Source organism: Castor canadensis, chromosome X (assembly GCF_047511655.1).
Source record: "Castor canadensis chromosome X, mCasCan1.hap1v2, whole genome shotgun sequence".
Taxonomy (NCBI): Eukaryota; Metazoa; Chordata; class Mammalia; order Rodentia; family Castoridae; genus Castor; species Castor canadensis.
Genome location: NC_133405.1, coordinates 19,539,702 through 19,551,916, shown reverse-complemented (window position 1 = coordinate 19,551,916; position 12,215 = coordinate 19,539,702). Strand labels below are relative to the sequence as shown.

Here is a 12,215-nt window from a genome sequence, read left to right as displayed (position 1 = left end):
CTATCAGTTAAGCCACATTGCCAGCCCTGTTTGCTTTTATTTTTTAGATAGGGTCTCAGTTTTTCCCAGCCTGGCCTTGGACCACAATCCTCCTACCTATGCCTCCCTTTTACCTGAGATTACAGGTTCCAATATGCACTGCCACACCTGGCTTGGTTTTTTGCTTTGCATTTTTATGAGCATATATTAGTTGTACAGGGGATCTCATTGTGACATTTCCAGATTACTGTGCACCTTGGTTAGGTTCATCCCCACCATTTTTCTTCCTCGTCCCCCTCACCCCTACTTAAAATGATTTCAACAGGTTTCAATGTTCTGTCTTCATACATCCTCCATTCCCCCTCTCCTCCTACTCCACTAGTCCCCTCCCCTAACCTGACTTGTTTTACATTCCTATCCTTCATTATTTAAGTGTATAGTCATTATTCAAAGAGGTTTTACCAAGGCATTTCACCAGTGAATATATTGTACTTTAATCAGTCCAACGCCCTCTATTTCTCTTCCTTACCCTTTCCCCCATACCCTATTATTCAGTAGCTTTCAGTGCATTTCCTTAGGTCTTCCTCCTACACAGATGCAAGGTATTTCAATATTATCCACTCTCTGTCATTCTCTTTTCCTCTCCTTCCTCCTCCTAGCCTCCTCAAATAGTCCCACTATTGGAAGCATGTCATATGTATTTTTTTATATATATGATCATGTTTGTATTTATTTATATGTTTATCATTTGGACCTGTCTTCCACATATGAGAAAAAACATGTAACCTTTGTCTTTCTGAACCTGTCTTACTTTGCTTAACATGATTTCCAGTTCCATCCATTTACCTGCAAATGACATAATTTCATTCTTCTTTATGGCTGAATAATATTCCACTGTGTGTGTGTGTGCGTGTGTGTGTGTGTGTGTGTGTGTATCTCACATTTTCTTAATCTATTCATCAGTTGTAGGACATCTGAACTATTATGAATAGTGCTGCAGTAAGTATGGGTGTGCAAGTGTCTCTATTGAATTTTAACTTCATTCTTTGGATATATGCCCAGGAATGGTATCACTGGATCTTATGGTAGTTCTGGTTTTTTTTGAGGAACCTCCATAGTGTTTTCCATAGTGGTGTACATTCATACCAGCAGTGTATAAGGGTTCCTTTTACCACACATCCTTGCCAACGTTTGTTATTGTTTGTGTACTTGATGATAACTATTCTGACTGGAGTGAGGGGGAATCTTAATATGGTTTTGATTTGCATTTCCTTTATTGTGGGGTGTGGATTAAAGCCTATAAGAAGTGGATACAAGCAAGGCTAGGTGCAGTTAATTGCTTTTACTTGTAGGCCCAGATAGGCACAGCCCCCGGCCAGAAACAGAGAAAGGCAGAACAGCTGTGTCTTCTAAGTTGCATTCAGAGAAGCAGAACTCAGGTTTCTCCTGTTACAATGTCACGCCCTTCCCTGTGTCTTCACCCTGTTTGCTGCTATAAAAGACCCATGAAGGAGGAATAGGGGCTTTTGTCTTTTGGGGCTTTACTTTGGGCTTTTGGACTTTTTGCTTTGGGGGGTTTTTTGCCTTTGAATATTGGGAAGAAGCTTTTACTTTGGGTCTTTTGGTGTGGGAGGCTTTTGGAAGGGAAAAGAATTATAGAAGGGAAAAGTTGCTGAAGGGAAAATGCTAAACAGGGCTTGATAGAAAGTCTGCACTGAGAACTTTAACATAGGCTTCAGAAAGCAAAGCTGAGAAAGAACTTCATACATAGGCCTTAGGAAAACTAAAGCTAAAGAAAAGCCAAAGAGAACATGGCACAGTGCACAGTGCAAGTCTAAGGACGAGACCTTAAGAGTTGTGCATGTGCAGGTTTATGCAGGTTGTAGCCACAGCTGTTTGTAAGTTTGAGCCCTGAGGCTTTAAGAGAGTTAAAGAGAGATGAGACAGTGCAAGCCTGGAGGCAAAAAAAGACTTTAAGAGCAATTCAGCTAAAGATAAGCTAAGAGCAAACATGGGACAGTTCCAGCCTAAGGAAAGAGGTTTTAAGCAAGGTTTTAAAGAACTGCAAGGAGTAAGGCCTTAAATAATCAAGATAGAAAAAAGAAGCAATGAGGGTTGTGCAGCTCCAGCCGAGCATACAACACACATGACCCCAACTTTCTGTCTGTCTGTCCTGTGTCTTTTCTAAAATCTCCAGTCGCCCCCAGTTAAGCCCAGTTAGGTCCAATAATAACCAAGGAGCGAGAGAGAAAGTTCGCTCCAGCAATGGAGGGAGTGCGAGAAACAGTGCTCCCTTCACTTTATGGCCAGGGATGGTGAGCATTTCTTCATGTGTTTTTTGGCCATTTGGACTTCTTCCTTTGAAAAAGCTCTGTTCAGTTCATTTGTCCGTTTCTTCATTAGGTCATTGATTCTTTGTAGTTTAGTTTTTTGAGCTCCCTGTAAAATCTGGTTTAATCCCTTATGAGATATATAGCTAGCAAAGTTTCTCTCCCATTCTGTGGTCTGTTTCTTTGGTCTAGTGACCAATTTCCTTTGCTGTGCAGAATCTTTTTAGTTTCATGTAGTCCCATTTGCCTGTCCTTTCTCTCAATTGCTGAGCTTATTATTATTTTTTTTTAGCTCTGAAGGTTTTTTTTTTTCATTTTTCTTTTATTATTCATATGTGCATACAAGGCTTGGTTCATTTCTCCCCCCTGCCCCCACCCCCTCCCTTACCACCCACTCCGCCCCCTCCCTCTCCCCCCCCCAATACCCAGCAGAAACTATTTTGCCCTTATTTCTAATTTTGTTGTAGAGAGAGTATAAGCAATAATAGGAAGGAACAAGGGTTTTTGCTGGTTGAGATAAGTATAGCTATACAGGGCATTGACTCACATTGATTTCCTGTGTGTGGGTGTTACCTTCTAGGTTAATTCTTTTTGATCTAACCTTTTCTCTAGTACCTGTTCCCCTTTTCCTATTGGCCTCAGTTGCTTTAAGGTATCTGCTTTAGTTTCTCTGCGTTAAGGGCAACAAATGCTAGCTAGTTTTTTAGGTGTCTTACCTATCCTCACCCCTCCCTTGTGTGCTCTCGCTTTTATCATGCTGAGCTTATTAGAGTTCTATTCAGGAACTTATTATCTATGCCTATATGTTCCAGTGTTTTCCTTATTCTTGTATATGGTAGTTCACAGTTTCAGATTTTATGTTATGATCTTTGATCCACTTTGAATTGATATTATTACAGGGTGAAACACATGAATCTAGTTTCTGTCTTCTACAAGCAGGTATTCAGTTTTCCTAGCAATATTTGTTGAAGAGGCTGTCTTTCCTCCATTGTATGTTTTGGGCGACTTTGTCAAAAATCACGTGGCTGTAGCTAAATGGATTTGTGTCTGGTTCTTCTATTCTGTTCCATTAGTTTTCGTGTCTGTACTGTGCTGTTTTTATGGCTATGGCTCTCTAGTATAGTTTGAAGTCGGGTATTGGTTATACTTCCAGTGTTGCTCTTTTTGCTCAGGATCAATTTGGCTATTCAAGATCTTTTGTGCTTCCATATGGTCTTTAGGGTTGATTTTTCCATCTCTGTGAGGACTGTCATTGGAATTTCAAGGGAGATTGAATTGAATATATAGATTGCTTTTGGTAGTACAGCAATTTTCATGATATTAATTCTGCCAATCCGTGGACATGGAAGATCTTTCCATCTTTCTTATGTCTTCTTCAATTTCTTTCCTCTGTGATTTATAGTTTTCATTTTAAGAGGTCGTTCACTTCTTTTGTTAAATTTATTCCTAAGGTATTTTTTTAGGCTATTATAAATAGGATTGTTTTCCTGAATTTTTAGTCTGTTTGTTGTTGGCATACAGAAAAGCAAATGATTTTTGTATATTGATTTTTATATCTGCTACTTGTTTGAAAGTGTTTATGATGTCTGAGACATTCCTTGGTATAGTTTTTAGGGTCTTTTAGGTATAAGATCATAATCTGCAAATAGGGATAATTTGACTTCTGCCTTCCCTATTTGAATTTCTTTTATTTCTTTCTCCTGTCTTATTGCTCTTTCCAGGAATTCCAAAATTAGATTGAATAAGGGTTGAGAGAGTAGACACCCTTGTCTTGTTCCTGACTTTAGAGGAAATGGTTTCAGTTTTTCCCCATTTAGTATGATGTTGGTTATAGGTTTTTTTTTTTATATAGCCTTCATTATGTTAAGGTACATTCCTTCTATTCCTAGTTTCTTTAGAAGTTTTATCATGAAAGGATATTGAATTTTGTCAAAGGCCTTTTCTGCATCTGTTGAGATGATCTTGTGATTTTTGACCCTGCCTTTGTTTAAATGCTGTATTACATTTATCAGTTTGTGTACATTGTACCATCCCTGAAATGAAACCATTTTTTGATTCTTTATATAGTTTTTTGGTCTCTATTTCATTGATTTCTGACCTTATTTATTTTTATTTCTCTCCTTCTAATTTTAAGTTTAGTTTGTTCTTGTTTATTTAGAAATTTGTGATGTAGCATTAGGTCATTTATTTGAAATTTCTCTGTTTTTAATGTAGGCACTCATAACCATAAACTTTTCTTTCTTCTTAGCAATGCTTTTGTTGTATCCCATAGGTTTGGGTAGGTCATGTTTTCATTTTCATTAGATTCCAGGAACTTTTTGATGTTCCCCCCACCTCTTACTTCTTCAGTGACACGCTGGTCATCCAACAACATGTTGTTCAGTCTCCATGTGTTTGAATATTTTCTGTAGTTTCTTTTGTTATTGAGATGTAGTTTTATTCCATTGTAGTGACAGGATATAGGGAGTTATTTCAGTTTTCTTGTATTTGTTAAGACTTGCTTTGTGTCCTAAATTATGATCTATTTTTGGAGAAAGTTCCAAGGGCTGCTGAGAAAAATGTGTATTGTATAGGATCAAATCCTCTAAAGATGTCTGTTAAGTCCATTTGATCTATGGTGTTATTTAATTCTAAGGTTTCTTTGTTGATTTTTTTTGTCTGAATGACCTATCAGTGAAAGTGGTATATTCAAGTCTCACAGTATCATTGTGTTGAGGTCTACCTGTGTTTTTAAGATCAGTTGTGTTTGTTTAATGAAGTTGACATTGGGTGCATATAAGTTAACAATTTGTGTGTGTGTTACTATGGTTTGAACTCAGGGCCTTATGCTTACTAGGCAGGTGCTCTACCACTTAAACCACTCCACCAGCCCTAAGTTAATTTTTATTTCCTCTTGATGCATTGTTCTTTTTATTAGTATGGAGTGACCTTCTTTTTCTCTTTTGACTAATTCAGGTTTGAAGTCTACTTTATCAGATATTTAAGTATAGCTACTCCTGCCTGTTTTGGGGGCCATTTGCTTGGAAAATCTTTTTCCACCCTGTTACCCTAAGCCAATGTTTGTTTTTATCAGTAAGATGTGTTTCTTATAGGCAACAGATTGTCAGGTCTTGCTTTTTTCAATCCAGCTTGCCAATCTATGTCTTTTGATGGGGGTTGTTGAGACTATTAACAGTCATTATTTACATTGACAGGTGTGTGATACTTCCTGCCATTTTGTTGTGCATGTACATGCATGTGTGTACATGTGTGTGTGATTCCTTCTGACTCTTCATTCATTTATCTACTCATCTCCTAAGATTTATTCCCATACTTCCATGGCTATGTTTCCCTTTATCTTCTAGGTGTAAGATTCCTTTGATATCTCCTGGAGTGCTGATTTAGTGGTTATAAATTGCTTTAGTTTCTGTTATCATGGAAGATTTTTTATTTCTTCTTCAATTATGAATGATAGCTTTGCTAGGTAATCTGGTTTAAAATTATTTTCATTTGATGCTTGAAATACCTCATTCCATGCCTCCCTTGCTTACAAGGCTCCGTTGAGAAGTTTGCTATTACTCTGATGGGTTTGCCTTCATAGGTGTCCGGGTGTTTCTCTCTTGCAGCTTTCAATAGTCTTTCCTTATTCTCTGTACCTAATGTTTTAACTATAATTTGCCATGGAGGGGTTCTATTTTGGTCATGTCCATTTGGTGTCCTAGAGGCTTCCTGTACCTGGATGGGCATCTCTAGCTCTAGATTTGAATATGTTTCCTATGCCTTTGGCTTCCACCTCTTCTTCAATGCCCATATTTCGTAGGTTTGGTCTTTTAATGGAGTCGCTGAGTTCTTGCATATTCCATTCACATTGCTTCATTCTTTTTTCTATGTATCAATCTGGTTTTCCTATTATATTTACTATGTCCTTAATTACTGAACTTCTGCCTTCTACTTGTTCAGTCTGCTGAAGTGGCTTTCAACTATTTTTTATTTTACTTAGGGAGCTTTTTTTATTTATGGAGTTTTAATTTTTTTTAGTCTTTCTGTATCTTTATTAAATTCCCCTTTCATGTCTTCTATTGTTTTCCTTATTTCATTTATCTGTTTATTTGTATCTTTCTTGAATTCATTCAGATGTTTGTATCCTCTTTGAGTTCATTTAGTTGTTTTTTTTTTGCCTTCTCATTGAATTCATTTAACTGTTTATTCATGTTCTTTTTGATTTCATTGACTTGCTTTTGCATGTCTTCTTTCAGCTTCTGAATCGTTCTTATCATCCTTCTTTTGAGCTCGGAAATTGAGGTTTAATCCCTTTACTATCCATCAGGTCCTTTATTATGTGATTGTTGATCTTTTAAGGAGTCATATTCCCCTGCCTTTTCATATTTCTTATGTCTCTGTTTTGAAATTTGCTCATCTGTAGTCAGTTAGTTCCTGCTGGGAAGTGCAACTGCTCTACCCCTTTTTGCTTTAGTTATTTTTCAGATAGGGTCTTGCTTTTTTGCCTGGGCTTGCCTTGGATTGTGATCCTCCTACATACACCTCTCTTATAGCTGGGATTAGAAGTGTGTACCACCACACTCAACTTGTTCTTTGAGATACAGGCTCATTAGCTTTATGGTCCAGGCTGGCCTCCAACTGTAGTCTTCCTAGCTCCACCTTCCAAGGTAGGCTGGGATTATAGATGTAAACCACCACACCTGGATGGATTTGCTTTTCACCTTTTTTTTCAGTACTGAGGTTTGAACTCGGGCTCACACTTGCTAGGCAGGCACTCTACCACTTGAATAATGCCCCCAAGCAGGATTTGTTTTTCTATTCATATTATTTATTTTATTTATGAAAATTTCTAGCAACAGCAAATTTCCCATAGTACAGAAACACAAAAAGAATATAAACATGCATGGACATGTCACAATGAAACCGCTTTGTGCAATTAATATACACTAACAAAAATTTATAATCTTTAAGTTTTTTGTCAGGTGCCAGTGGCTCATGCCTGTAATCCTAGCTACTTGGAAGACTGAGATTGGGAAGATCATGTTTTTAGGCCATCCTGGGCAAATACTTTGCACGACCCCATCTCCAAAATAACCAGAGCAAAATGGACTGGAGGTGTGGCTCAAGCGATAGAGCACCTGCTTTGCATTGTGAAGCCCTGAGTTCAAACCCTGTCCCACCAATTTTTTAAAAAAGAAAGCTAACTAGCAAATCTTATCATGCAGAGCTAATGTCGAATGCCATTCTAGACTCTTCTGTGCACACATAAATTTTTTATTTACCAAAATGAAAGTATATATATTGACTTTTTCCCCTTTTTTGGAATTTATTTAGTAGTACAAAATTTCCATTAGAACCAGAGCTTATGGATCGGGGAGTCAGGTATGCAGTGGGAGTTTGGTGTTGTTCTCTGCCCATACTGAACAGTAGCACTTAGACACCCTTTGAGGGCAGACTGGTGTGTACAGGAGCAAGTGTTACTGCAGGAAGAGGGCCAAGGTAAGGATGTTGTGATAGCACACAGGACGGATAGTTAGCCTAGACCTGAAAGGTCAAGGAAGACTTCCAGGAGAAAGGGATAAATAGGCAGCAGTCACTTGAAGTGGGTGGAGGGGATAGCATATTGAACAACTGAGGTAAGAGAAAGCCTGAGAGATGTGGTCAGCCGTCATGTTTTAGTCTCACCAGCATACATAATGCTATTGGAATGGGAGAGGAAGATTGTGGAGAAGATGAAGCTGCATGGGCCAAGTCACCTTTGTCTTTTAAGCTAAGGTAAGGTATTTAGACTTTATCCTGAGGGCAGTGGGCTAGCACTGAGGAGTTTTAAAATAGGGAATTCTCAAAAATTCTCCTACTGGAAATGGATGTTGATTTTGTTGTTGTTTTTGAGACAGGGTCTTGCTGTGTAGTCAGACTTGGCCTTGAACTCGGGACCTTCCTGTCTTAGTCTCCCAAGTGCTGGGAGTACAAGCCCTTGTCACTGTGCCTGACTTTGGTTCTTAAATTTTTTTTTTCTGTTCTAAAACCTCACTTTTTTTCTGTTTAGAACCAGGAGCAATTGAAAGACGATGACTCAGATCTTATTCTCAACGATGGTGATATCAGTTTGACCTATGGGGATGCGACTGTGAATACGGAATCGGCAGCTGCTAGTGCCCCAAGGAGATTTATGGGCAACAGTTCTGAAGATGCCTTGGATCGGGAGCTTACATTTGGAGACCATGAACTGGTCATCCGTGGCACACGCCTGGTTCTTCCTATGGATGATTCTGAACCTGCATTAAATTCATTAGATGATACGAGACACAGCCCAGCCTAAGCTTATTAATACTTAATAGTTTGTAAAATTTGCACATGTGATTGTGAAGAAATTTGTACTACCTAAAAAGTCCTAGTGCATGTCTCTGAATGTGTAAGCTATATAAATGCTATTTATATGGCATAGAAAGAATATAAATATCCTGTAAAGGCAGATTGTGAACAAACTATTCGTTTTAAGTTTTCCTGGCTGCACTGTGTAGATGGGATCTGTTTTAGAAAATTACTTTCACAGTGATGTGTGTTCTGTTAGCTTTATGTTTCAGTTAAAAGTATTAAAAGTGATGGAATTGCTCTTTCTTGTATTTACCTGACATTAACCAGAGTACCAAGTTCTTGGGACATGAATTAATTTGCGTGTGGTTTTGGGGGAAAGGGAAGAAGGGAGTGTCATTTCCTAGGAACCCAGGGAGGAGAGGTTCCTTTGTTGGGAAACTTTTGTTGATTGCTGCTGCCTTTGTTGTCACCATTTTCTTTCCCTTTTCTCTGGTGGCCCGTTGTGGTGCACAGAGCTGATGGCATTTTGATTTTGCCCCATTCAGGTTGGGGAGCAAAGTACAGGCCCATTTCCCCCCTTGCTGTGAAAGAACAGATTCACTGACTGCAAGTACTGTGCTGTTTCAAAAGAAGGCTGCAAAAGACCTCCAAGACCTTATTACTTTGCTTCCAGACCAAGACCATAGGAGTTGCGTCCAGCTGGCTTAGCCAAAGTACAGGTGTATATATATAGTTCAGGGCACTTGATTGATTTCAGGAGGGGCTGGGGCAGGTGGAGAGGGGGCAAAGGGCAAGAAGGAGTGAAGAGGATGATGGTGTCAGAGGTCTCTCTCCTCAAAAATGTAAATATTCTATACCAGAAAGATTTAAATAAGAAATTTAATTGCTGCTTAATTTTTGATTATGTACTTTATCTGTATAGCAAGCTTTGTTGTCAGAAGTTTTTATATCAATTTAAATCGCTGCTCTTTAGCAGCCAAACAGGAGCAAAATGTAAAATTTTTTAAACTCTTTGTGTCTAATTGTCCTTGTTAGACTGTAGTTGATGTTAAAAGTTAATTTATGAATCCATGACCATCCCATACTACATTAAAGGCAGTCATAAGAGAGGTAGAACACTCTGGAGCATTTACTGTAAGGTGGCTCCTTTGTGTGCAGTGGGCGTACTTGTCTTCATTGTTGTATTACTTTTGAATGTTAAATACCTAAGCTGCCATGTTTTTTTTTCTTTTACAGTTTTCAAGGAAGAGCACAGAACAGTTTACCATTTCGTATTCATAGTATAAAAGTGGATTCTATTTTGTATTGCTGAAAATATTTACAGTTGCATTGAAAGCTTGGAAAGAAAATACTTTTGATATAGATTCTGACCTGTTAGTGATTCAGAAGAAAAATACAAGCTTTTGTGGATCCAAGTAGCCTTGCCTTAAATCCTACCAAATTAAAAAGTTGATTTATTTACATGATGTTCAAATTTTCTGCTGAAAAATATCCTTCCAAACAAAGCATGTACTTATTCTCCAAAAAGGTTCTGTGCTTTTGTAAACACTCCTTGATATTTTAAGGGAATTCTAATGTTGTACCCTTAGCAGCAGCCTTGACTGTTGGCATACCATTTGTTATGTAGCGATAGCAACCTTCCTGCTATGCAGGAATTTCTCCTGTGAAGTGTATGTTTTATATGATGTGTGCCTCTTCATGCAGTAAATAATTTCTTGTTAATGTGTGCTTGAGGAGCTTAGAATGTCAGTGTCATTTACTCACAAAGTTGTTCAAGTTATAAAAGGTTACACAGTAATTTAACTACCATCTTTTTTATTTTATCAGGTTACCCAGCTCACTTTATGAAAATGACTGTAAATAGTTAGCATGACAAATTCTGTAACTTGTCTGTTCCAGCATGCATAAGACTTCTCATTAGAGAAACTGATAAAGTTTGAGTCCACTAAATCTGCCTTCAGTACTTTATCAAAGGGGAACCAAGCCTGCTGTGCTTCCATCAGCATCTAGAAGATTTTCCTCTCCTCTAGTCTGCGTATACATCTCCATGCAAAGAAGAGAAAAGCATCTTGGCTTAGACACCTGTTGGATTGAGACACCTGAGTGAGCTTTGATGAAGTACCTGCTGTTACCATCATGCACAAGTAAAGAACTGCTCTTATACTTGTTTTTCTGTTCATGGAACCTGTGTGTTTGATTGACTTGAACATTGCATCTTTTAAAGTTATTTTTTAAGGTTTTTTGGCATTTATTCTAGTTGTCTGTGTTTGGCAATGTGCTGTTAAAGTAATAGATTTTTAATCTTTATGTATTTTTTGTTTCCCCTTGGAGCACTTGGACAGATGTTATAGTGGTTTCTTTTAGGAAAATCTGTCATTAAAAAAATTATAGACTTGCAAATAACCACTCACTGTATTTGAGTCACAGCTTATTCTAGTGAGACATAAAGAATGCTGACTTCATTTATTTTTCTACCTATATACATACTGGAAAAAAGGGAAGACTGATGTTTTTTTAAAAAACAGAAACCTCACAGAACTTAACTTATGAGGTGGCAATGTTTTGATGCTTTTATGTAAGGGTAGATGGATTTGCTTATAGTCACAATTGGGCCATTTAAGAAATATGAGTCAAAACCAATAGATTCTGTTACATTGATTTGTAGCCTGTGAGCTCTGTAGTGGAGCATGTCATGAAAATGGTAGTTCCATTGTATAGGGAGAGTCATTCTGTGTATAGTTAGGTAGTATTGCAGTTCCAAGTTTGCTTGAGAGCATGGTCACACAGTCATCCTCCAAGTTAAAGATATGTCTTTTTATACATGAGACATTTTGTAGTTTTAGTTTGCTGACAGCAACTTTGTCTAGTCTAGTTAACGGCACCAGCCATGCTGTCTATTGTGTTTTGTTGCCATCCACTCCCACTCCAGCTTCCTTTTTCATAGCCCAGTGAGGCACAGGTGAAGGGCCTGCCCACAGTAGTTTCTTTCCTTGAACCAATTCACATTTTCTAACTCTCCACACAAAAACCTACATTAGATTTGAGCAAGTACCTTAGTTAACCCTGATCCAGTGCTGGAACACAAGGAGGTGAGACTATAAATGTTTAACTTAATCAGAAAATTCTTTTTTGTGGTACTGGGATTTGAACTTGGTCTCACACTTGCTATGCAGGTGCTGTACCACTCAAGCCACCAGCCCCTTAATCAGAAAATTCTTGAGAGGAAGAGCACCATCAAGATGACACAGGATAAGGCCTGAACAGAAATTGGAAATGATAACAATAGTTCCCATTTTTGAGTCTCTTTTAGGTACAGGCAATGTGTATATAAGGTATTTTTAGTTTACATTTTGATTTACTCTATTGCACCTCACTTCACAGATGAGGAAACTCATGATGAGGCAAAAAGTTGTCACATGGCTGATAAAGTTGCAGAGCTAGGACTCAAGTTCAGTCTATCTCCAAAAGTCCAGATTCTTAACTACTATACTGGCTTCAAAGGCAGGGTCCATGGAAATCTATCTTGAGTAAAGCCACAAGGATGTGAAGGGAGTTGCAGACTTCAAGCCTCATGCCCACTATCTGCTTGTCATCAGGCCAGGGTAGTCC

The 12,215-nt window shown here is 38.2% G+C and overlaps 1 protein-coding gene across 1 annotated transcript in view; it reads left to right on the top strand.

The window, feature by feature from the left end:
- Slc9a6 (solute carrier family 9 member A6) overlaps positions 1–8,923 on the top strand; it is a 56,186-nt gene extending 47,263 nt beyond the window's left edge. Inside the window, exon 16 of the mRNA XM_020165309.2 lies at positions 8,338–8,923. Coding sequence (XP_020020898.1) covers positions 8,338–8,610 — 273 coding nt within the window. The 3' untranslated portion in view covers positions 8,611–8,923. The remainder of the gene's footprint in view (positions 1–8,337) is intronic.
- The last annotated feature ends 3,292 nt before the right edge of the window (positions 8,924–12,215 follow it).